We start from the raw sequence: 27,744 nt of genomic DNA on the forward strand, positions 1-27,744 counted from the left end.
CAAAGGAATGTTCAAAGAACACGCACATATAGGCAATCAAGAATGCTGAAATGGATTTACAAATAGATGCAAAATGGGATAATATCCATGGGGCAGTAATTAATTGCATCCCACTAGACACAATTCGTTTGTACTTCTGTGGACAAGAATTCATTTATATTATTTTCAGTTTTCTACCATCAACAACAACAACAACAAAAAACAAAACAAAAAACCAAACCCATTGCCATGGAGTTGATTCTGACTCATCATGACCCTATAGGACAGAGTAGAACTGCCCCATAGGGTTTCCAAGGAGTGCCTGGTGGATTTCAACTGCTGACCTTATGGTTAGCAGCTGTAGCCCCTAACCACTTTACCACCAGGGTTTCCCTACCATCAACAGGGTTGTAAAAATAGCTCAGAGACAATGAAAGGCACAGATAACCTGGAAAAGTGTGTTCCTGACAGATCTCAAAGGAGCAGACTAGCGACAGAACAGAAAATATGACTATATCCAATGTCGTTATCTCCCTTTCTGGAAAGTAACCTTCACAGTCCTTTCAAAAGACTTAAGTGGACATTTCCCCTTTCTCTATCTTTATTGTTGTTCTTGTTAGTTGTCATCTAGTCAGTTCTGACTGATGGCAACCTCATGTGTGCAGAGTAGAACTGCATCATAAGGTTTTCAAGGCTGTGAACTTTCAGAAGCAGATTGCCAGGTGCTTGTAATCCAAAAAACCAAACCCGTTGCTGTCAAGTCGATTTCAACTCATAGCAACCCTAAAGTACAGAGTAGAACTGCCCCATAGAGTTTCTAAGGAGTGGCTGGTGGATTCAAACTGCCAACCTTTTGGTTAATAGCCGAGCTCTTAACCACTGTGCCACAAGGGTTCCCATTAGTCATTAAAACCATTGCTGTCTGGTCAATTCCAACTCATAGCTACCCTATAGGATGGAGTAGAACTGCCCCACAGGGTTTCCAAGGAGTGGCTGGTGGATTTGAACTGCTGACCTTTTGGTTAGCAGCCAGGCTCTTAGCCACTATGCCACCAGGGCTCCCAGGCACCTCTGGATGGGTTCAAACTGCCAATATTTCTGCTAGTAGTGAGTGCTTAACTGTTTTTGCCATCCTATATTTCCTTTTAATACTTCATTGGTTCCTGCAGCAACCAATGTCAAAGTCCCACATACTAGTGGCTTCACCCCTTCTCCTTGGAAACCCCACCTTTCTCACAAGAGGAGGAAGATCCCTCCTTCTCAGACCTATCTTCATATCTTCCAAACGTCGGTGCTCAGGCTTTGGTTGAATGTGAACAGTTTTTCCTCCACACAGCCACTGGGACTCTCAAGCGGAAGGAGACAATTTGAAATCTGCGTAAGGGCAGAGCAGATGCTAGATTTTAAGTTCAGCTTCCCCTCAGCAAGAGCTGCCTGATGATCTTACCATTAACCTAAGAACCATTCGCATCTTGTCAAAAGACAATTCACTCAAGGACAACACAATCTTGCCTAATTTGAAAGAAGCATATTTCTATTAACATGACTTTGGCCTTATTCTTTGTGAAAGAATGTTGTTGTTGTTGTTATCATGTAAAACAGAACCAGCAGAATTGACCATTGTGATCCCTAGGGCTTTCATTGGCTGATTTTCAGAAGTAGATCACCAGGCCTTTCTCCCTAGTTTGCTTTAGTCTGGAAGCGCCACTGAAATCTGTTGATAATAGCAACACATGAGCCTTCACCGACAGGTGGTTAGTGGCTGTGCACCAAACATGGATCTCTTACATGGACGTCAGGAGTTCTACCACTGAACCACCAATGTGCCTCACACATTCTTAAGCTAAGGAACATTTGACCCTTTCCAGGGTCAGACTTCCATTGTACTTACTGAAGGAAGACCTCTCTTTGTTGTCCAGAACGGTGATGCTTGCTCTACCAGTTGTATTTTTTTTTTCCTTGCTTGCTTGCTTAGGAGAGAAATGTCCGATTGTCTCTGCCATACCTATGATTTTAAAAAAATAGACAAAATTTGTCATCTTGTAAAATCAAAAGAAGATAAGAAGTCATATAGAGCATGATGGAAATGGACCTAACCTAAAAAGGCTGAATTTAGACTAATCTTACTGGTTAGTCTAGAGGTGGTGGCTCCAGTATCCCACTGATCAAGAAGACTGCTATCTGAGTTCTTGAAATAAATTCTCAGATTGACATTTAGCAACAGACTTACTGCAGAAAAGTAGATCAAACAGATCTTTCAGGCACATCCAGTTCTGTTCATTCCCAAACACACAGCCTAATGACAGTACTGTCTATAAAGAGATTCAGGGCTTTTGGTTTCCATAAGAGATTTTTTTTTTTTTTAAGATAATCAAATATTTTCATATGAATTTCTTACCAAGTTCCACGTTCAATAAAATGTAGTCATTTTTCTTCCCTGTGAAAACAGCATGTTGTAGAAAAGTCATTGGGAGCCTTGAGTTGTAGACCCGCCTCAGCTGCTAGTTAGTTGTGTCATCTTAGTGAGTTGTATCATCTCGAGTCTCAGCTTTGTCATGTATAAAATAAAGGAATTGAACTAGGTCCCCTCCAAAGCAACTATTCCACAATGCCACGTTACTCGGCGGTTCTCTGAGATGTTCTCTCCCTGACTGTTTGGGCTAGATTGGAAAGGAAAACTTGACTCCTCTAGACAGGAATGAATAGCTAGTCACAAATATGGCCTTGGAAGGATGTGGAGGAGTCAACACTTGCCTTCCTTTACCACGGACACTGTCAGGGCATAAAAGGCCGGGGAAGAGCTTTGCCAGCATCACTTCCTACAGGGTGCAGTGGGGCCTTGACATTGCATGAGATGGTGATTTCCTGGTATCATTTTTATTTTATACTTATATTCTGAATTATCTGAACTTCTTAGGTACTCTTGCTACATTTCAGTCTAGACATTTGCTGAATGCTGGAGACATAATGGTAAGCAAAACAATCAAGCTCTTCACCCTCATGGGATCCCTAGTCAGAGTTGGGGGGACGCTTGCAGACAAGTGAAAAATGTCATGGCCAGTGACATATTAGGGGCCCAGAGGAATATATATGCTGAGATGAGATGGGAGAGGTTGAGAACCTGACACAGAGAGGATAAAGGTGTTTTAGTTAGATGACACATGTGAAGGCTACAGGTGGATTACTTAGGAACCTAGTGGAGCTTAAGTTATAGTGCGGTACTACTAGTCAATAAGCTCTTTGCAAAAAAAAAGGAAAAAACAAGGGAAAAAAATCCTCGTTTGTAGCATTTTCTAATTTCCATGGTATAAATACTCCCACCATGGTCAATTTCCAGCTACAAACAATTTAACCATCAATTTGAAAAAGTTCTTAATATATAACAACCAGCTCTTACGAGCCAGGACTGCCATCTCTAGCACGCCCCTACTAGTAAGCTTGGCCTCTTATTTGCACAAGCCCTTTCCAAGTGTCTTAGTTGGGATCTCCCCAGAAGTAGGCTCTAGTCAAGGATTTGCATACAAATAGTTCATTTGGGAAGTGCAAGAAGCACCCATGGGTGTTGTGAAGTGGGACAGGAAAGGGAAAGCAGCCCATAAAATGTGCATTTTCAAGGCAGCTACCATTGTGGGTAACTCAGTGGCATTATTAGGGGGGTGCAGAGGGTGTGAAGTGCACTGGGTGACACTGTCAGAGGGGTTGACACCAAAATGACTGTCTATAAAAATTTGTGCAGTGTTTTAGCAGAAATTTATTATTTTTATAAAAATATCTCTGTAGTTAGTTATTAACAGCAAAAAAATTCTTTTGTAATCCCAGCTTACATGTATCAATATACCTACAAGGCTAAAACTAAGCTAATTTACTTTCTGAACCTTCTAATGTACTCCAGTCAGAGCTGTCATTACTCAGTTAGAGTGATGCTTCAAACCATGTGGTTTCAGCTATACATACTACAAACACATTGCTGCCAGTGTTTTTATAGTCACTGACTTTGTCAAATTTTCTGGTGTTTTAGCTACAATATTGTGGTAATTAGCATGAGGGGGTGACACCATGAGTTATCACACTAAAAACTAGGTGACATCAATCCTAGTGACACCACTGGAGTAACTAGAGCTTAGTCCTGCTGGAAGTTTCTGGGAAACAGTGTAATTGCACACCTCCTGTCAGTCATTGGCTGAAGTCTGCTCCTGGGGCAGGTTGTTTCTCTGTTAATTTGGTGTTCCCTGAAAGGGCAGAGTGGCTTTACATTGCTTTGGGAGAAGTTGTAGAGCGTAGAGATGCAAGTACTAGTAGTTGGAAGTCAGCCAAAAAGCACAGACGTCGTAAGGCCTAGGGGATATGGGCAAAGCACCAACAGCATCTGCTATAAAATGACCTGTACCTAATTTAGTATTTGTAATTTTCTTTCTTAAATTGGGCCCTTGGATTTTTATTCATTTCAGGCCTCACAAAACCTGAATACCCACAGTGATCCAAAACCAGAAAAACTCATTGCTGTTGAGTCGATTCTGACTCCTAGTTATCCTATAGTGATAGCCTCTACTTATCGAAAAATGCAGCACGTATGGGGGATTAAAAGAAATTTAATAGGACTTTATCACAGTTGGTAGTAGGAAAGACAGCAAGAGATGAAGCTAAAAAGGTAAGTCAAGGCCATACGAAGGGCATTTTGTTAAACTGGGCTCTCCTCGGCTTGGCTAAGATCTGCTGGCTTCTGTGTGACTCAGCTGGACTCCTTGTGGCATCTATTCCTGGGCCAGGTGGACAGACAAGCCTCTTTCTGGGACAGGCTGTTATCATGATGAAAACTAAGAACACAAGAGGGCTGATGGAAGCTCACAATGCTTCTGACAGCTATTACTCACAAGTGGCACATGTCAAATCTCCTCATAGTCCATCAGCAACACAATTCATTTGGCCAAGTCCAAAGTCAGTGGGGCAGAGAAATATAGTCCACATACAAGGAAGAAGATGACTTAGTGCGAACAGTAATACAATCTACCACAAGATTTGCACCAAACGTTCATAGTGGTTAATTGGGAACAGTGCCATTTCTGATTTTTTTTTTCCTTGTGCTTTTCTCTATTGTTATTTTCAGTGAGAATGTAGCAATTTTGCCCAAAAATGTAAAGCTATATCTTTAAATAATAAAAGATAATCTCAAATATTGGAGAACATTTGAGGATACCTTTTTTAATGTTCCTTTTTAAATCCTTTTATTAAATACGTTAATATACATATAAAGAACCTAGCTTCTCAACTTCTTGAGACTGTCAGTTAGCATTGATAAAAAAAAAATTTTATAGCAGCAGTAAATTATCAGAGTTTATTATGTTCCTATTTCTGACCCCATATTACTATTTTCTCATTTTAAAATTTCTTTATTTTGTGTGTGTCTTTGTAAACTACTCTTGAATAATTCGTGAAATTAGATGGAAAATAAAGAAACAGATTATTTAAAAACTAAAAAAAGAAAAGGTGGAGGGAGTCATTCTAGTGATACTAAGCTCTGGTTGCACACACAAACCGCCTAGTGAGATTTTTTTAATACCTGTGATGAAGCCTCCAGAGATTTTGATTTAATTATTCTGGGCTGGGGTAATTTTAAAAGCTCTCTGAGGAGTGAGAAAAATTGAATAAATAAATGATTAAATTAGTGAAAACAGCACGATGAGCATAACCAAAGTCACTGAATTGTACATATAAGAAATGTTGAATTGCCAAATGTTTTGTTAATATATATATTAACCACAAAAATAATTTTGTAAAAAAAAAGAAATTAAAAATTAGGATATTGAGGATCCCTGGGATTCGGATTTGAAAAAATAGTGAAAACAAAACAAAAAAAAACCCAAACCCATTGCTGTCGAGTCAATTCCAACTCATATCAACCTTATCGGACGGGGTAGGAGTGCCCCATGGATTTCCAAGGCTGTAAATCTTTATGCAAGCAGACTGCCACATGTTTCTCCCAAAAACAAAACAGAAGGGTCAGTTTTACTTGAGGAGCACTAGCAGCTTGGGAAGCTACCTTACAATTTTGAAGTATGCTGAGATGCTGAAAAGTTGAGACTTCTGAATATTGAAGAGAATAAGAGAAACGGATACAGTGGAGAAATACCAGCTTCCAGTATGAAGGAAGGGATTCAGACAGGTTAAGACCTCTCTGAGCTTGACTGGGTTAGGGAGACTGAGTCATAGTCTCTCTGATGCCTATTCTTCCCCAGGCACAGCCCAAAGTCAGACCCTACGAGACAGTTGCTTTTGGGGGTCACTGAGGTGCATTTTGTGCTGTGTTCTTCAGAACCTGGTCACTAGCAAGAGTCTATTCTCTGAGAAGAGGTTGAACTCACAGGAAATTATTTATATACCCAGGACAGGGGAGGGGGAATAGAGCTATTTTAGGAATTTGGTTTCTTTGCTTACGACTCTCCATACTTAACTATTTCATTCCATACATAGTTCAGTTATTTATGTGTAAAGTATTGAAAACTTTTTTTTTTTTAAATCTCCCTCTGATCTACCTCAACTTTTTCGAAAGTCTCTACTTTCATATTTAACTCAAACTGAAATGAGGGTAAATTATGCTTTCCTTCTCTCTCTCTCTCCCCCTCGTTGCATGTGTGTAGAGAGAGAGAGTGCTTGTGTTAGCTAAATGACAAATAACAGCTTTTTAGTAACTGTGTTCTGGTACTGGTAAGGTCTGAGTTAAGTGCCATTTGTGAGGTAACCATGGGGAACAGCATATTGCTTCTGAATCCATTAATCTTGCTGAGATTAACCGTAAATCCTGAAGGATCTTTTGTAATGATTCAGAAATAAATCATCTTTTCACCTGTGTATTATTTGATTACAGCCACTTTCTTTAAATATGCATTTCTAACCAACAGAGAATAAGACTGCCCAGACCCTCTAATGAGGTGATTAGGAACCCATCCCCCAAATAAGAAATTATACAAAATACAGCAAAATGACCAAAAAGTAACTATATCGAAATACACATGAAAAGGAGGATTTATTCACAGACGTTTGTCATAGTCCTAATAGACATATCAGAAGAAGGTCATTTTACTCAGAGAAACTTATCTGTTTAGAACCCCAGCCTAGAGAAATGAATAGGAGACAAAATTTGAGACTCTTTGATAAAATATATAGTCAATTATTACTTAGATTATAGGAATTAGAAATGATTAATTGAACTGAATTTGGGAAGAGAAACAGCTGGTTGTCCAGGCTAGGGCTAACATGTACTCTTTGTAAAGAGATCTTTACAACACAGAAGGTGCAGTGTGTTCCCACCTCAAACCAGATTTGCCCTGCAACATCTCCAGAAAGTAGATAGAAATGTGCTAGCTCCATTTTACAGATGAAGGTATGGGGCTAAAGAATGCTAAGTGACTCCCCTATACTTGCTTAGTATTAGAGCTTTCTCTTAAATTGACTAAATAAATTGTTAGGATTCTGAATTGGAAGAAATTATATTTGGATTAAGATCCCGATATTCTTTTGACATTAATTCACATTACAGGCTAGGTGAAGTTTGCATAATTCTTGGTCTTTCTCTCAAACCATGGGGCTTATTCTTCCTTATCTCCAAGTTTATCTGAGTTAAGAAAATAATTTGACCTCTTATTTCAACCTATATCTTCATATGTAAAAGAAATACCAAGAAAAAAAAACAGCATTTTGTTGGACCTAAGATACACAGTTTTTCGTATATTAACATCTCTGAAATTGGGTCTTATAATCAATTTGTAGATAGTGCAAACAGTTAACTACTCAGCTGCTACCTGAAAGGTTAGAGGTTCAAGTTCACCCAGAGGTACCTCAGAAGAAAGGCCTAAGAACACACTTCCAAAAAAAATCAGCCATCGAAAACTCTATGGAAGACAGTTCTACTTTGACACACATGGGGTCACCATGACTCAGCATCAACTAAATGGCAACTGGTTTAACCAATAAATTATTGTAATCACTATGCAGAAATATCAATCATGGATGTATTACCTGTGAATGCACTAACTTGGTCATAGCTGCCTATGTTTCCATCACTTCAATTATGTTAATAGGGGAGGAACAACTCAGAAAAGGAAGGTGAAAATGGCTGCACAGCTCAAAGAATGTAATCAATGTCACTGAATCGTACATGTAGAAACCATTGAAATGGTGTGTTTTGCTGAATATATTCTCAACAGTAACAGCAACATAATAAAATTTTTTTTAAATGCTAAGTATAAATTGTGATAAGCTGTTATACACAGGAAGAATAACTAAGGATTTTTGTTAAATAAAAGTTTGATGCAAATTAAAAGTGAACAAAAATAACCCTTGTTGTTAGTTGCCATGGAGTCAATTCTGACTCATAACAATCCTTTGTATGACAGAACAAAATGCTGCCCAGTCCTACGCCATCCTTATAATAATTGTTATACTTGAGCCCATCATTGCAACCACCATGTCAATGCATCTTGTTGAGGGTCTTCTTTTTCACAGACCCTCCACTTTACCAAACATGATGTCTTTCTCTAGAAACTAGTCCCTCCTGATAACACGTTCAAAGTATGTGAGACATAGTCTTGCCATTGTTTCTTCTAAGGAGCATTCTGGCTGTACTTCTTCTAAGACAGATTTGTTCATTTCCCTGGCAGTCTATGATATATTCAATATTCTTCTCCAGCACTGTAATTCAAAGGCATCAATTCTTCTTCGGTCTTCCTTATTCATTGTTCAGCTTTCGCATGCATATGAGGCAGTTGAAAATATCATGGCTTGGGTCAGGTGCACCTTAGTCCTCAAAATGACATCTTTGTTTTTAAAGAGGTCTTTTGCACCAGATTTGCCCAATGCAATGCGTCTTTTGATTTCTTGACTGCTGCTGCCATGGGTGTTGATTGTGGATCCGAGTAAAATGAAATCCTTGACAACTTCAACCTTTTCTCTGTTTATCATGATGTTACTTATTGGTCCAGTTGTGAGGATTTTTTTTTTTCTTTGAGATGCAATCAGTACTGAAGACTATGGTCTTTGATCTTCATCAGTAAATACTTCAAGTCCTATTCACTTTCAGCAAGCAAGGTTATGTCACCTGCATGTCACAGGTTGTTAATGAGTCTTCCTCCAATCCTGATGTTGCATTCTTCTTTGTATAGTCCAGCTTCTCAGATTATTTGCTCAACATACAGATTGAATAAGCATGATGAAAGGATACAACCTTGACACACACCTTTCCTGACTTTAAACCACGAATATCTCCTTGTTCTGTTCAAATAACTGCCTCTTGGTCAATGTACAGGTTCTTCATGAGCACAATTAAATACATTAAGGTACATCACAATCTAATTGCTCAAAACCAATGGTAAATAGTCTCAAAAGCAGCAAGAGAAAAGAGAAATGGCATGAAGAGAAAAACAGTGATAAAGATAACAGCAGATTTCTCATTAAAAAAAACAAATGCAAGCAAGGAGACAGTGGAGCAATATCTTTAAAGCACAGAAAGAAAAAAAAAAAGCCACCACCAACAAAAACTTGTCAACTTATAAGTTTATACCCAGCAAAAATATCTTTCAAGAATGAAGATAAAATAAAGACTATTTCAAATGCACAAAAGCTGAGGGACTTTATCAGCAGACTCCCATTACAAGAAAGGTTAAAAGGAGTCTTCCAAGCAGAAGAGGATGATGTCAGATGGAAATATGGATCTAACAGTGGAATAAAGACCACTGTAATGGACTGAATCGTGTCCCCCCAAAAGATGTTTTGCACTGTGCATGTAAACTTGTTTGGAAATAGAATCTTTAAAGATGTTATCTGTTAAGCTCATATGAGGTCATGCTGGAGCTAGATGAGTCCCCATCCAACAGGAGTGGTGCCATTATAAAAGAGGAGAAGAGATACAGAGAGAGAAACAGAGGGCACGGCCATGTGAAGATGAAGGCAGAGATTAGAGCTATGTTGCCACAAGTCAAAGAATGCCTTGGCTACCAGTAGCTAGGAGAGACAAGAAAGGATCTTCCTGTAGAGCCTCAGAGAGTACATGTCTCTGCTGACACCCTGAATTCAGACCTCTGGCTTCCAAAACTGTGAGACAATGTGTTTCTGTTGTTTTAATCCACCCAATTTGTGGTACTTTGTTATAGCAGCCCAAGGAAACTAATACAAGCACCAAAAATAGTAAACACATGAGTAGAAAGTTATTGTGTATACAGAACAAAGTATCGGTTTGATATTTATACTGCAAATACTCATTTTGGAATTTTTTTTGCTGTTCTTCATTGCCCTTGAGTAAATTCTGACTCATGGTGACCCAATGTGTACAGAGTAGAACTACTCCATAGGGTTTTCAAGGCTGTGACCTTTCAGAAGGAAATCACCAGGCTTGTCTTTCAAGACACTTCTGGGTGGATTTAAACCACAATCTTTCAGCCAGTAGTTGAGTCCTTAACTGTTTACACCACCCAGGGGCCCTTTCTTTCTGGAGTAGTGAGTACCATTTCATATTTTCTTGTAAAACAACAACCTAATGCTCCTCAGGACGAATGAAGGGAAGATACCCACAAACAGATAAAGCATGATAACTTTATTATTGAGATTTGTTGTTGTTAGTTGACATTGAGTTGGCTCCAACTCATGGTGACCTATGTATAACAGAACAAAATGTTCCCTGGTCCTGTGCTGTTTCCGTGAGTCTTGGTATGTCTGAGTCCATCGTTATGGCAATTTTGTCAGTCCATCTCACTGAGGATTTCTTTTGCTTTTGCTGACAACTGCTAAACAGGATGTCCTTTTCTAATAATTGATCTTCCTGATCAAGCATCCAAAGTAAGAGAGCAGAAGTCTCACCATCATGAAATAATTGTCTATCATCCACTAAGCAAAGCTACTAAAGGCAAGAAAAATTGCTAATAACCTCAGAATACATGAAAGAAATTTCAAAGCAACAGGAAGCTGATCTGACTGACAAATGTGTTTAGCAGGACTGTTGTTAAAGTGTTGTGTCATAGTTTAATTGGCTGCATTTTTTTACTCTTGGCCATTCATAAAATAATTTTCATCTTATGATTGATAGATTCTTAGACTCAGTCAACATTGTTCTGATCGCCTCTTGCTGATAATGGAACTGTACCTGCAGCTACCTTCCCTGCTTTGTTGATGGGTGACACATCAGGAAGTCCAAAGTAGTAAAAATCAAAGCCAAACATTGAATATTTAAAGCCTTGAGTCCAACCATGAAATTCACCAACTCTAAAAGCAAATTAATCTTTCATTTACCTTGCAACAAGTGTTCCAGACCACAATTCTTATTTGGTTAAAAAGAAAAAAATTTCTCCATTGGCTGTGTGATGGGTTGAATTGTATCCCCCCACTCCCAAAACACTTGTTGAAACCCTAACCTCTATACCTGTGGATATAAGCTAATATAATGTAATGACCTTACATTTAATGTAATCACCCTTCATAATGAATTCTAATGTAATGTGATCAATCAATCAATTGAGGTCATACCAGTATAGAGTGGATCCTAAACCTAATCACGTCTGAGTTATATAAAGAGCAGCGTAGACACTGAAATACACACATGGGGGAAGACAGATGCCATATGAGGATTGTCTACAAGCCAAGGTACTTCAAGGAACCAAAGAACACCCAGGGCTACTGACAAGGAAGGAATCAACATGGTGGAGACCCTGATTTGGACTTTTAGTCTCCAGAACTGTGAGAAAATTTCTGTTTTATAAAGCTACCCACTTGCAGTATTTGTATCGCAGCATCACTAGGAAACTGAAACAGACCGATTAGGGATGGTTCTGATATATTCACGGAAAAAAAAAAAGTATGTTCTTTCCATATATTTTTACAAATTTTTAGTGATGAGGAAAGTTGTGTATGCATAAGTGTATATTTGGTTGCAGTAGCCCTTGACTCCTTGGGTTATTAAGTCAGCATAACTTAGATATTCAGTCATGTTTAATGGCAGAGCAAGAATTCAATTAACTTGGCTAAAGGATACAAATTAGCTAGTACCTGCTGAATTATGTACCTTCCTTACCTTCACAAAGGCACAACACAGCCTGAGGTGATTTTATACAGTCAGGGATGGAGTAGGATCTTTTTGCCCGGATCAGAAAGTACTAAGTTGCCTGAAGTTAGGCATTTGCTCCGAGGATCTGGCCCCGACCTCTTTCTTACACAACCATGACACTCTCTTGTGACTCCCATGTCACTAAACTCATTCTAAATATCTGATTTCTAGCTGTGCCACCAGGCCTAGAACTTTCTCCCATTAGCATAGAGGTTCTCTACCTAGAGCCTTTGCAAGCACAGGCCTGGCCTTGGCCTCCAAGGCCTATAGGGGCAAAGGGATAATAAAATAGTTAATAAGGAAATCTGATCAGATTCTGAGTTCTTTAAAAGAACTTTTGGAGTTTCTTTGTAAGACTATGTTAGCACTTGATGTTTAAGGCGTATCTACGTGTGGGATATTTTTCACATCTTAATTCACTGTGAAGTCATCATTTCTCATATACTTAAAACATAGGATGAGGTAAAGAAAAAGTAGTAGTTTAGAATCTCTGCTTATTTTCCCCAGTCCTATATCCCCTGCTGAGTCTCACTGTCACTAGAGGACTATGTTATTCACTCAGGTCTCAGAATTAGAAAGGTCATGTCACCCAGATTTTTCTGAGACATCCAGGTGGAATCAAGAGTACATTTCACCAGACATTTCAATTTCATTTTAAAACTTGTTTCGGAGGAATACTCTGAAATAATACCCTATCTGCCTCTTAGCTCTCTCCTTTCTTCTCAGGAGGGAGAAACAGTGATCACATCTCATTGAAAGCTCTTCTACTGTAGTTTAAAGCTATTTGCTCTTATTCTCTCTTCAGATTGAGAACAGTTTGCCACTATTTTCTATTTAATAATCCTCAAGGATTTGACAGTTGTTAGTAAGGCCATCCCAAGCTTCTCTTTTTGACACTTTACAAATCTATTCCTTTAAACTTTCCTCTTTTTTATTTTAGCTTTTCAACTTTTCAGTGACTCTCCCCTGACTGCCCACTGGGTGATATGTCTTTCCCACCTGTCTTAGGTTGTTATTCTCAGATAAGAATGTAGCCAATATAAAGGGAGGATTAGAGAATATGACTTTCTGCTTCCTCTCTGAGATGACAATAAATACACTAAAACTTTACTTCTCAAATTTTTAGTAAGTAGTGTGAAAATGTGTTTAAGAGCACAGGCTTGGAGCCATAGTGCCTGGGTTTAATTTCCAGATCTGCCCTTACTAGCTAAGTGATCTTGGACAAATTATTTAACCTCTCTATGCCTCATTTTCCTTAACTATAAAATGAGGATACTAGTATCCCTACTTAGTTATTGTAAGGATAAATTAATTTAACATAAATAAATTATATAGAATGACACCTTACAATGTTAACTATTAAAATTATTGTCTAAGTTTAAAAATCAACAGTAGGTTGTATACGTCATAATCCATACCAGAAACTTATTTTGAATTCTAGGTATTATATTTATAGTAACTTATAATGCCAGCCCACTATATTATAATTTTGATACTAATCAACCTAGCACTTTTTTATAAGAGAAAATGTGAATGAAAGATACATACATATTTATTCTTATGATTCCTTTTTAAAATGATTATTATCCCAGATTTTCTGAGCCCTGATTGCCTTAGCTTTTCAAGTTGTGATTGTAATAAGGAAAAATGTTTTGGTGAGATGAGTTGTAAATGGGAGGACTAACCATTTTGAAGGTTTGCCTGGATCTGAGGGGTTTCTTGGGACGTGGGGATTTTACTGCTAAAACTTGGAAAATCTTGGGAAAACCTGGATACTTGGTCACCCTAGCCGTCAAGGTAACTAGAAAATGTTACCTTGACGGCTAGGGTGACCAAGTAAAATTCCCACATCCCAAGAAACCCCTCAGAGGAAAAGGAAGAAACAGTAGTAGTAGTAATCTCATCATATACAAAAAATTCTTAATACAGCATCACTGTTCTCTTGATTTTAGACTAATGCAATCCTAGATGAGTATCTCAAGAGTGAAACTGAACTGAATTAATTAATTCTAAATGTCAGGAGTTTGGGCTTCAGTTTTTGCTGTTATCAGAATCTGTGGGATATATTTCTTCTCCTTTATGTATGCTGTTCAGCTTTCCTCTGATTGTTTTGTGCTTGTTCTTTTTCTTTTAGGTCAACTCAAATCAAAACGTACTCTTGGGATAATGCCCAGGTTATCCTGGTTGGGAATAAGTGTGACATGGAAGACGAGCGGGTCATCTCAACCGAGAGAGGCCAACATTTAGGAGAACAGCTTGGTAAGAAACAAATTAATGAGAACAAGAACTTGGTAATTACGTGTCACACTGTACAGAGTCTCAGCTAATTGCCAGGGTTGGTTTAATAAAAGCTTGTCAACCTGACAATAGAAAGTGGCGCATCCGCTCTAAGTGGTAAGTGCATTTCCCTCCCACTTTCTTGTGGCGTCATTAGAATTTAAACACTGTTGCAGAAACAAAACTGACAGCCAGAATTTGGTTCAGTGCAAAGTATTCCAATTCTTATTCCATGAGAAACACAAAGTTTTGTATTAAGCGGATACTTTATTTTATGGCGTAATTGTAATTATTCTCAAAGGAGCCCTGGTGGCACAATGGTTAAGCATTTTACTGCTAACGGAAAGGTTGGTGGTTTGAACCCACCAGCGGGTCCATGGGAGAAAAGAGCTGGTGATCTACTGCTGTAAAGGTTACAGCCTAGGAACCCGTATGGGGCAGCTCCACTCTGTCCTGTAGGGTCACTGTGAGTCAGAGTTGACTCAATGGTACACAACGGCTGTTATCAAGCTTCCTTTGGAGGAAGGTAGTGTGGCACAGAGTAGGTCACATTCTAGATTTTGATTCTAGGGACACCATTAACAAGATACCTACTGTTAACTGCCAGTCTTCTCATCTCTCAAGCATAGTATCATAATCCATGCCTACTTCACCAAGTCCTTGTAGATAAGATCAAATGAGAGAATAGATGTGAGAGAACTTTAGAAATGCAAAGCTATTTTAAACACAAAACATTGTCTCTAAGGAGAAAAATGCTAGAATGAATAGGATAGTTTCTGTGCAAAGGTTGGGATCATGATTGATTCATTAATTCAAGACATTTTAACTGAGCATGTATTATATGCTCTGCACGTATGCTCTACATTATGTGCCAGGCATCAGGTGGAGGGGATACAGAAAAGTGTGATCTCTAGTCCCTCAGGAGCTCTTAATTAAGTGGACAGACTAGATATACATGCACAAAAGCAGAAATAGAGGGCAGACCAAGATGATGAAGTGAGTGGATGCTCCTGTGTTCCCCCCTAGCAACTAACCCACTGCCCAGTGCATAAGAACAAGCACAGACTGAGATCTCAGTACTCCAGATGGCAGCTGAAGTGTTGGAGAATCGGCGTGATTCCAGAAGTGAGGGAGAGGAGGAGCGGGGACAGCATAGAAGCTGGGCAAACCTACCCACTAACATCTGGAGCACTTGCTCATCACAGTCATTCTGGGATGCGGCTGCTGGGCAACACCCCAAACAGGCAACACAGAAAGGGACCTAGCTAATCTGACGAAGCTTCAGCCCTATTTTTTAAGGTACCACAGGTTGGTCGTGGAAGTTTGTGGGCTGTGCAAGTAGGAGGGGGAGAACGGAGACTGTGGAGCAGCAAGAGAGTGCCTTTGAACCTTCCTGAGGCCCAAGGTGGTCGCTAGAACCAGGAGGAATTGCAAGAGCTGCAGGGTGAGGGGACTACTTCGAATGCCTCCCCATTTACAGCAGGACACCATGGGAGAGGCTGTTCAGGGGAATCCACAAGGGAAAGACACAGAGGGCCCCCATCTTTGCCACAGAAAAGTCCATCTCGAACCCCACCACTTAGATCAGCATCTGCAACCAATGAACCACACCCCTTTGTGCTTCTTGAGTTCCAGAGGTGAAGCATCAAGAACTCCTGAAGCAGCGGTGAGGAAACCTAAGGGTAAGAGTGCCCTCCAGTGGCTCTCAAGAGAACGTATCAGGCCCACTACCGCTGGGCCAACTGACCCACGGGCACCCTGTGGGGCAGAGTGGAGCTGTCCCGTAGGTTTTCCAGGGCTTGTGAGCCTTTGTGGAGGCAGGTTACAACATCTTTTTCCTACAGAGCAGCTAGTGGGTTTGGGCCCAGCCTTTTGGTTGGCAGCCATGCACTTGGCCACTGTGCCACCAGAATGCCCAATCACAAAATTTTCCACAAAAACCAGAATACAAAATTTAAAGCCAACAATAATAATAACAAAATGGCCCAAGCTCAAAAAAATAGGGAGAAATTAAGACATTCCCAAACAAACAGAGCTCTGGGAATTTGCTACCACCATACCAGCTTTGCAAGTATTACTCAAGGAAGTACTCCAAATGGGAAGGCAAGAGCATTAAATAAATTCTCATATATATACACAGGAAAAATAAATAATGAGAGAGAGATCGCCAAAAAAAAAAAAAAGAGCAATCATAAAGACCATAAACTCCATAATTAAATCCTGCAAACAAGATAACATCAAGTTTGTAAGAAATAAATACAAAGTAAACTTATCAAATATAGGTTGTATATTGATGTTAATGGAGACACGTCAACAGAAATGGAGGAGGAGGGCATATCATAATAGATTCATTATGTTAAAGTTTGTATGTTAACTGTCATTCATATGTTAAATGCTGCTGCAGTTTTAAGTTGTATAACATATTTGGTAACCACTGAGAAATCACCAAGAAAAAAAAATTCAGAAGAAACAAAGGAAGAAAGCAAAAAGGCTCATCATAAGAAAGCAACCAAATACAAACAAAAACAGAAAAATCAGAATAAAAAGCAAAAAAAAAAAATGAAACACTCAAAAAACAACAGCAAAATGAGTGAGGTAGACACCTCAATTTCAGTAAAAACTTTGAATTTAAAATGCCCCATACAAAAGGTAGAGAGTGGCAGAATGGATAAAAGAATATGATTCATCCTTTTGCTGTCTATAAGAAACACCCTTAGGTGTAAGGAAACAATAGATTGAAAAACAAGGATGGAGCAAAATATTTCATGCCACCAGTAAACAAAAAAGAGCAGGGGTAGCCATACTGATATGACATAAAATAGACTTTAAATCAGAATCTATTGCAAGAGGTAAAGAAGGACGTTAAAAAAAAAAAAAGGACGTTACATAATAATAAAAGGGTCAATCCAGCAAGAAGACATAAAGATCATAAATATATATGCATCCAACAGCAATGCTTCAAAATGCATAAAATACTGACTAATGTGGTAATAGAAAAGGAGAAATAGACTACTCCACAATAACAGCACTTCAACACACCCCTTTCGATTATAGATAAAACATCTAAAAGGATCACTAAGCTGACTGAGAACTTGAATAAAACCATAAGAAAATTGGTCCTAACAGACATATATAGAACACTCCACCCAACATCAGAACAATATACATTCCTCCATTGCACATGGATCATTTTCTAGAATAGACCAGATGCTAGGACACAAAACAAGTCTCAACAAATTTAAAAATATTGAAATCATACAAAGCATCTTCTCTGACCATAACAGTGTGAAGCTAGAAATCGAGAACAGGAAAAAAAAAAACAAACAAATACATGGAAAATAAATAATATACTACTTTTTTCTCTTAGTTATCTAGTGCTGCTGTAGTAGGAATACCACAAACAGAAATTTATTCTTTCACAGTCTAGTAGGCTAGAAGTCTGAATTCAGGGCACCAGCTCCAGGGAAATGCTTTCTCTCTATGTTGGTTCTGGGGGAAAGTTCTTGTCAGTAATCTTCCTCTGGTCTAGGAATTTCTCAGTGGTGGAACCCCAGGTCCAAAGGATGTGCCCTCTCCCCACTCTTGCTTTTTTGAGGGTATGAGGCCCCTCTCCTCTCTGTTTGACTCTCTCTTCTCAAAAGAGATTGATTGACTGAGGGTATAACATGATCCTGTAGATTAGGTTGTGCCTCATTAACATAACTGCCTCTAATCTGGCCTCATCAACATCACAAAGCCTCATCAACATCACAGAGGTTAGCATTTACAACACAGGATAAATACATCCGATCACAAAATGGAGAACAACCACACAATACTGGGAATCATGGCCTAGCCAAGTTGACACACATTTTGGGGGGACACAGTTCAATCCATAAAAACTACTAAAAAACTATTGGGTCATAAAAGAAATCAAAAGTGAAATTTAAAAATTCCTTGAGTCAAACAAAAATGAAATTACAACATATCAAAACCTTTGAGACACAACAAAACCAGTACTCACAGGGAAATTCATAGCAATAACTGCCTATATTAAAAAAGAAGAAAGACCTGAAATTATTAAACTGACAACTTGAATAGAAAAAGAACAAAAGAAGCCAAAACTTATCAGAAAAAAAAAGGAAATAGTAAACATCTGGGCAGAAATAAATAAAATAGAAAAACCATAGAAAGAATCAATAAAACCAGAACTTGGTTCTTTGAATAGATCAATAAAATAGACAAACCACTGGCTAGATTGACAAAAGAAAAAAAAACAGTAGAGGCATATAATTAAGAAATGGAATTGGTGACATCACAGCTGATCCAACAGAGATAAAGATCATAACAGATTATTATGAAAAACTGTACTCCAAATTTGATAACCTAGGTGAAATGAACAAATTCCTAGAAGGATACTACCCACCAAAACTAACACAGAGGTAGAAAATTTAAACAGAGCCATTACAAAAGAAGAGATTAAAGATGTCATCAAAAAATAGCAAAAAAAAAAAAAATTCCAGGACCAGATGGATACACTGGAGAATTCTACCAAACATTTAGAGAAGAGTTCACACCAATCCTACTTGATCTCTTCAAAAACATAAAAAAGGAAGGTACACGATGGAAGTCTTTCTCTGAAGCCAGCATAACCCTGAAACCTAAACCATGCAAAGGCACACACAAAAAAAGAAAATTACAGAGCAATATCCCTTATGAACATAGATAAAAAAAAATTTCAACAAAATTCTAGCCAACAGACTTCAGCAACATATCAAAATCATATGCCGTGATCAAGTGAGATTCATATCACGATTACAAGGGTGGTTCAACATTAGAAAATCAATCAGTGTAAACCACCACATAAATTAAACAAATGGAAAGAACCATATAATTTTATCAACTGATGCAGGGAAGGCATTTGACGAAATTCAACACATTTTGCTGATAAAAACTTTCAGCGAAATAGGAATAGAAGGGAAATTTCTCAACATAGTTAAGGGCATGTATGCAAAACCAACAGCCAACATTACACTCATGGAGAAAGGCTAAAACCTTCCCTTTGAGAATGGGAACGAAACAAAGATGCCCATTATCACCACTCTTACTCAATACTGTACTGGAAGCACTAGCCAGAGCAATAAGACAAGAAAGAGAAAAAAAAGATACCCAAATTAGAAAGGAAGAAGTAAAACTATCACTATTTGCAGGTGACATGGTTCTACACATAGAAAACCCTGAAGATTCTACAAGAAAACTGCTGGAACTAATGTAATAATTTAGCAATGTTGCAGGGTACAAGTTCAACACACAAAAATCAGTTGGGTTCCTCTAGACTAACAAACAGTACTCCTAAGAAATCATTAAAACAATGCCATTGACAATAGCCTTTGAATCAATAAAATACCGAGGAATTAACCTAACCAGGAACATAAAAGACTTATGCAGTGAAAATTATAAAATACTACTATAAGAGACTTCCAAAAATGGAAATATATCTTGTGCTCATGGATCAGAAGACTTAATACAGTGAAAATGTCAATTCTACCTAATGCAATATACAGATACAATGCAATCCTGATATAAATGCCAACAACATTCTTTACTAAAATGGAAAAACTGATGACCAATTTTATACAGAAAGGAAAGAAACCCCAAATGAAAATTATAATGCCAATGCAATATTGAAGAAAAAGAACAAAGCAGAAGGCCTCACGCTCCCCGAAATCAAAACATACTATACAGCCACTGTAATCGAAACAGCCTGGTATTGGTTCAATGATAGACATAAGAACAGTGGAATAGAATTGAGAACTCAAAAATTAGACCCAGCTCTCTATGGACAGGAAACCCCGGTGGCATAGTGGTTAAGTGCTATGGCCACTAACCAAAAGGTCAGCAGTTTAAATCCTCCAGGAACTCTTTGGAAGCTCTATGGGGCAGTTCTACTCTGCCCTATAGGGTCACTATGAGTCGGAATCGACTCAATGGCAGCGGGTTTGGTTTTTTTTTTTTTTTTTTAATCTATGGACAGTTGATTTTTGACAAGGGATCACAGTCCATCCAGTGGGGCAGAAATGGTCTTTTTAATAAATGGTGCTGGCAAAACTGGATAGCTACCAATAGAAAAATGAAACAGGACCCATACCTCACACAATACCAAAAACTAACTCAAAGTGGACCAAAGACCTAAATGTTAAATCTAAAATCATAAAACTCCTGGAAGAAAACATAGGGAGAAAACCATGGAACTAGTCCACAAAACATATAACATAGATGGATCTGGAGAATATAACCCTAAGTGAAATAACTCAAGTATATAAGGACAAATACTGTAGGATCCCTCTTTCACGGAAGACAAGAATATATATATATATCATATATATACGTATTTTTTTTTTTAAGATAGAAAGCAGAAATAACAGGACAATGAGGAGATAATAAGTAGAAGGCAGATGCCAAGAAGAAAGCACCAGAAAGAGGGAGGCAGACCCAGAGAGAGAGAAGGCATTGCCAGAAGGATGGAGGTATAGGAGTGGAATGGGACAAAAGGCAGATAAAGAACAATGCAGAGGGGACACCTGGAGTGATAATGTGCAGAAGTGGGCAACACAGCCAGGAAGAGGCGATTGATGAGAGGAGATAGAGATCACTGTGGGTTAAGTGACAAGATCAGACTTGAGCGGTCCCCAAAGGAGAGTAGAATTGAAAACCACAAAGAGGAGGGGAAGCATTTTGAGTAAAGGACGCAGTGGAATGGGAACACTGAGATGGGCATAACGTGAGGGGACAGCGAGTAAAAAAATTGGAACACAGCGTAATGTTGAAGAAGTGGAAAGTGGATTAAAGGATCAATTCCAGTTATCAGAGGTAAAAGAGCTGGAATTCCTTTTGTTTGTTTTAGACAACAGAGAACACTGAGGGATTCTTAGCAGAGAAAAGCCTGCTAAGTCTTCCCAACCTTCTCAACCAAGATCCACAGTAAGAAATACATTTTACCTGGCAACCCGGTACACACATACATATATACAGAAAGAATGAAACAGAAAAAATCACAAAACATATTTCCCTTTGCTTGATGAGATTCGCTCTGATATTCTATCATACATGCTTTCTTTCTTCTTTTCCTTTTTTTTTTTTTTCTTTTATAGTGGTCTCAATCCATTAAGCTGATCTAGGACCCAATAATGAGTCTTGACCTGTAATTTAAAAAACACTACTATGAAAGGCATGCTTTGGGGTGAATCTGCTGATAGTGTGCAGAGTGGATTGGAGAAGCAGACACCCTCCTAATAGGTCATACTATCGCTTGGTAATCTCAGTCTTATCACTTGGTAGGCATAGTCCACTCTGAGAGCTTCACTGTTTCCTCATGAGATTAATGAGCTCATTAGACTAACATTTATCATGTGATGACCTCAAGTACCCTTCTATCCAATGTTCTTAGAGCCACTCCTGTAAAGTCACACAGCTGATTTCTGACCTCACTGTGACTGTTCTTGAGCCTTTATCTTCTTGGTCATAGGGCCTCTCCCAAATGTATCAACTAACAATGTTTTAAAAGTCTGAAAAATTTGGCAGTCTTTCCTTAGTCCTCTTAGTACCTCAGGAAGATACAAAAAAAGAAAAAAACCTGTTGCTGTTGAGTCAATTCCAACTCGTAGTGACCCATAGGAGAGAGTAGAGCTGCCCCACAGGGTTACCAAGGAGTGGCTGGTGGATCCAAGCTGTCGACCTTCTGGTTAGCAGCTGAGATCTTACCTACTGCACCAGCGGGGCCCTTCAGGAAGACAGGGATGGGAAATAATAGATCCCCTAGGGAAAAGAGAAGGGAAACATGGGAAAGGATTGTCAGGGTGGCCTCCTAAGAACTGTCTCTTCCCTCCGTGTATTCTCTTGGCCAGTCAGGCACATACCAACGGGGGAGAATGTGCTGCACAGTTGCAGGTTGTCTCTATAAATAAACATGGATATTGTTTGGTTCAAAGAAAAATAGATTGGAAGCAAGGATAGTTTAATGCTGTCTACACAGTAGAAGCAGGTGACGGCTTAATTCCTTACCACTCTTATAAATTACTTTGGAAACCCAGGTGGTGTACTGGTTAAGTGCTACAGCTGTTAACCAGAAGGTCAGCAGTTCAAATCCGCCAGGCGCTCCTTGGAAACTCTACGGGGCAGTTCTACTCTGTCCTATAGGGTTGCTATGAGTTGGAATTGACTCAATGGCAGTGGGTTTGGTTTTGGTTTTGGTTATAAATTACTTGGAAACCCCGGTGGTGAAGTGGTTAAGAATTCGGCAGCTAACCAAAAGGTCGGTAGTTCGAATCTACCAGGTGCTCCTTGGAAACCATATGGGGCAGTTCCACTTTGTCCTATCAGGTCGCTATGAGTTGGAATTGCCTGAATGGCAACGGGGTTTTAGTTTTGTAATTTACTTGGATGTTGAGTTTATCAGATATAGAAGGGAACATTGATGTGACAGAAATTCACCAAGAGACTGACTTCCCATTGAACTCCACCAACTGTCACATACACAAACCCTTCCCATGCAGTACACAAATGTGGGAAAGCTCCTGAAATTTCAAGGCAAAATGTTTTATGTCCCTGTGCAAGTTCTTCCAACGGTTTCTAATTGATTTCTTGCTCTTTAGTCAATAAAAACCAGCAGATGTCATAGCAACTGACACAAGTACATTCCTGAAGAGTCATTTACCTCCTTTATTGTGGTTTGTTCTTCTCATGACTACACATACTTCCACAAACGATCATGAGAGACAGTCAAAAATGAAAAGGCATAACCTGACAATCTAAATCTAAAGGTTTTAAAAGTCTTTGTTCTTCTTTTTTTTAATTATAGTAAAACCTCTTTGTTCAGAATACTCTTACACGCAAAAGTTAGGCATTGTTTTTTTTTTTTTTTTTTTTAAATGGTATTACCAAATCCTGGCAGATGGCTCATCAATCAGATTACAATTATATCCTGGCAGATGGCTCATCAACCAGATTACAATGAATTCTGTGTAGTGAATGGTTATATCCATATAATGTTTGCTCACTCTAATGGCGCTTAATAGAACTCAGTTGTAGTTGAGCTCTTTAAAATTCTTTTATGGCAACTGCCTTTGCCAATCCAATCCATGCATTTTTTTACATTTACTGTTTTTTTTTTTTTTTTTGTATGTACATGGATCCCTGGTGCCACAGTGGTTAAGCATTTGGTTGCTAACCAAAAGGTCGGCAGTTCGAATCCACCAGTTCTGCACCTTGGAAACCCAAGGGGGCAGTTCTAGTTTGTCCTATAGGGTCGCTATGAGTTGGAATTGACTCGGCAGCAAGGGTTTTTTGTTCTTGTTATATGTATAAAACAAAAAAAAAACCAAACCCACTGCCATCGAGTCGATTCCGACTCATAGCCACCCTACAGGACAGAGTAGAACTGCCCCATAGAGTTTCCAAGGAGCACCTTGCAGATTCGAACTGCTGACCTCTTGGGTAGCAGCCGTAGCACTTAACCACTACACCACCAGAGTTTCCGTTACACGTATATACCCCCTAATAATTATGTTTTGTGGTTTTATTTTATATAAAATTTGCAATATGGCAATAGGCTATATATGTCAATCTCATAAATTCATATAATGTAGGACTATTAAGCATTAAATGAGAAAAAAATCTGAAGTTATGATAAAAGTTTTTTTTTTTTTTTTGCAAAAATAGAGTTTAACTGGGAATAAGAACAAAGAAAGGAATTTATGGAGGACAAGATTTAGATTGCCTTGCAATTGTAGTTAAAAGAATACTTGGACCATTTTTACAAGCTCTAGAAGGGAAAAAAACAGCAGAAACTCTGGGGTTTCCCAAAAAACATACTCAGAGAAACAGACTGCTAAAATTGCTTCTTCAGAGAAGTGATTATGTTTTATTAATAAATTCATAAGGAGCCAGTTTTCAAGTGCTTTTAATTTCCATTAATGTTTCTTCTTAAAGAATATCAGATACATATTCCCTATTATTCTGCATTCAAATAATTCTTATGATATCATGTGTATGTCTTACTAAATTCCAGACCTATTATCTGCATCCCTCCCCCTTGTTTCACAGAGACCTACTTCATTGTGATTTCTGACAACACAAACTATTCTTACCCTTTACCGTCTTCACCAGCTGTACAAACTCGCTCTTTTCCCATTTAGTGACTTTTTTTATTATTCATATAACAAATACTTATTACACACCTATAATAATATCAGAGGCATAAAACATATATCTTCCCTCTTCTGAGCTAGTAGTATGTTCTGTATATTAGAAAAGCATTCATATGTCATGAATATATAAATATGACAGGTCTGAAAAACATCAAAACAAGTGGGTAGTCATGAAGTTCTATGAGTGGACAGTTGTTTCTGTTTTAAGAATATGTTCCTTTTGTGAGTTGCCATCAAGTCGGCTCTAACTCATGGCAACCTTATGTATAACAGAACGAAATGTTGTCCCGTCTTGTGCCATTTTCATGATCATTGGTATGTTAGATTGTCAAAAAGACATATTTTGTGTCTATAAACTCTGAAAAGTGTTGATATGGTAAATACTGGATAATTCAACAATTCCGTTAAGGAGATAACCTCTTGAAATAGAAAGAGGTACATTTAGGACAAATGAAAAAAAGATACTCTTTTGCATAACACACGTACACCAGTGTAACTGATTGTCTTTGAGTTGGGAGATAGTACAGGCAAGAAAGGTAATTACTTCCCAAAGATCTAGATAAGTCAAAGGGTACAGATCTACCATGGCTAATAGAGGGAGTTTAGATGCTCACTGGGATATTTGAGTCCTATCAAGGATAAGAGTTTAGGAAGATTGACAATGCTGTCTCACTTCCTTTGCCTTGGCACTATTATTAGAGATAAGGTGGCTGGGTGATTGAAACATCATTATAATTCAGCAAGGAAAGTCCACTTCCCTAGATTCTAGTAACCATGCTTCTGATTCCTGCTGAGTCTAAGTGACCTGGATCAAAGTTACCTGATTTGGGAAATCCAATTTTGATGTTCTATAATCTGCTTAGTGTAGACCACCCCTGGCCCATTGGCAGCCCAGGTAAGAGAGATGGAGGCAGTAGCTGCTACATGAAATCAAATTCTCCTGAGAACCTTGAACTTATGGATACATGTGTTCTGACCCTAAGCAATCAGAACTTTTCAATACATTTTCTATCAAAGAGAATTATAATAACAGTATCAGGCCTTCCCTGACCACTAAACTAATACTCCAGTCATCATACCCTTGACACAGTCTTGAGTTAGGTGATAGGTCTTCTGTGAATTCACTTTTCTATCCTACGATCCAGCCAGAAATCAGGGCCTATGTAGCTGGTAAACCTATTTAAACTCTATTCTTGGGCCCATAATATTCCTGATGTAGCAGAATGACCAGAAAATGACCAAACCATTATTAAGGATAAGTCCTCAAAAATGTAATTTTATTCAAATACATAATTTCTCTTTTTAAAAAGTGCTCAGCATTCTATGTTCTCTCCAGCTAATCAACCGGAAAACTGGCCATCGCAGCTACGTCTGCATTGTTAACTTTCTCTTTAGTAAAAGGCTATGGCTGATTTAACGGTTTGTGGTGCTCACAGTTTTATAGCTAATCTCATTTCATTTAGCTTCCAAGGGCCATTTGCTTAGCTCAGGTGTCAAAGCCAGAGTAGCCTGGGTGGTGGACTTGCTCCTACCTTGGCCATTTTAAACCTTTTCTCTTAAGCGCAGTCCCACAATGCTTTCTCCAACCATCTGACTTTAGTGAAGGATGATTTTTTTTCTTCCAAATTTTTAATCTTTTCCCGCTTGTCCCTGCAAAAACAATTCAGTAATAAAGCCAGGTTGAGGAGCCAGAAACTCTAATATGGATAGCATTGCTCTGAAACCTATTTTTAAAACTCAAACCACCTGCTCCAAATGTGCATTGATTCTGTTCTTCAGCAGCATTTAAAGTTTTATTTAAATCTTAATTGTAGTGTTTATGAAAGAATGGGGATTGCCAATTTCTGGATTCAGCAGGGAGCCCCAACAATGCTATTCAAATGCTCTAAGTACCTGTCTGCACAAAGCTTTCTGTGGAGAATCATTGCCAACCTACCATTATTTCCACTGGCTCATGTTCTTCTTGACTAAGTATTCCCAGGAGTTGTAAAATAAACCAATAGGCTACATTTTAATGTGTCTTGGTTGGTTTAGGTGTAGTCATACTCATGGGTAGGGGTAAGAGACTCGTACTTCCTCCTAGTCCTCATCTCCTTTGAGCTCCCCAATTCCTTTTAATGATTGATCTCTCAATTATTCCATGTTGTTGTTAGTCAGCTCCAACTCATGACAACTCCACATACGACAGAACAAAATGTTGTCTGGTCCTGCACCATCTTCATGATCATCGGAATACTTGGGTCCGTTGTTGTAGCCACTGTATATTTTGAGTGCCTTCCAACTAAGGAGGCTTATCTTCCAGAACTCTATCAGATAATATTCTGTTGTGATCCATAAAGTTTCCACAGGCTAATTCATTAGATTGCCATGCCTTTCTTCCCAATCTGTCCTAATCTGAAAGCTCTGTTAAAACCTATCCACCATGGATGACTCTATTGATATTTGAAATACCAGTGACATAGCTTCCAGCAACATCACAGCAACACAAACCACCACAGTATGATAAACTGGCAGAGGAATAGTGGCCATTATTCCATAACCCTCAATTATTCTATAACTCTAGGAATCTCCACTCTCATGACTGGCAGCTGAAATTCACTCTCCAGTATATGTCTGTTCCTTGTGGATAAAATGACAATACATCTCAGTTTTCCCAGGACAGTACCAGTTTATGCTTGTTTCTCAATGTAGGGTCGCTATGAGTTGGAATTGACTCGACGGCACTGGGCACTGGCTTCTCAGTGTAAGTAGTAATAGCACCTCATTTCAATCTCAAAAGTGACTCCCCTTGAATGATAAATTTTATGGTCATCCTACTCATGAAACCCCACCCAGGCAGCACCTTTGGGAGGCAGATTTAACTTCCTCACTAGCCTCAGAGTTCCACACGCTTCCTGCCTTTTCAGCCTCCACTCTACTTACATCCTTATATTCCCCAATGAATGAATTTTCCAAAAACTGAAAACCAAGCCCATTGCCATCGAGTTGATTCTGACTCATAGCCACCCTATTGAACTGTCCCATAGGGTTTTCAAGGAGCGGCTGGTAGATTCAAACTGCCTACCTTTTAGTTAGCAACCAAACTCTTAACCAATATGCCACTAGGAATCCCCAAAACCTTGGAAAACCTGTCTTTTACTCATTGCTTTCTTCAGCCTGTTCATTAGCTTTATACATTTGCCAATGTCATTTCCTTTCTCTCATGGTAAATATGTCAGA

The 27,744-nt window shown here is 38.6% G+C and overlaps 1 protein-coding gene across 2 annotated transcripts in view; it reads left to right on the forward strand.

Moving 5' to 3' along the window:
- RAB3C (RAB3C, member RAS oncogene family) overlaps nt 1-27,744 on the forward strand; it is a 308,656-nt gene that overhangs the window by 250,462 nt on the left and 30,450 nt on the right. For both annotated transcript variants that reach the window (XM_049864094.1, XM_049864085.1), the window contains exon 4: nt 14,199-14,323. In XM_049864094.1, coding sequence (XP_049720051.1) covers nt 14,199-14,323 — 125 coding nt within the window. The remainder of the gene's footprint in view (nt 1-14,198; nt 14,324-27,744) is intronic.

This window comes from Elephas maximus, chromosome 2 (assembly GCF_024166365.1).
Source record: "Elephas maximus indicus isolate mEleMax1 chromosome 2, mEleMax1 primary haplotype, whole genome shotgun sequence".
Taxonomy (NCBI): domain Eukaryota; kingdom Metazoa; phylum Chordata; class Mammalia; order Proboscidea; family Elephantidae; genus Elephas; species Elephas maximus.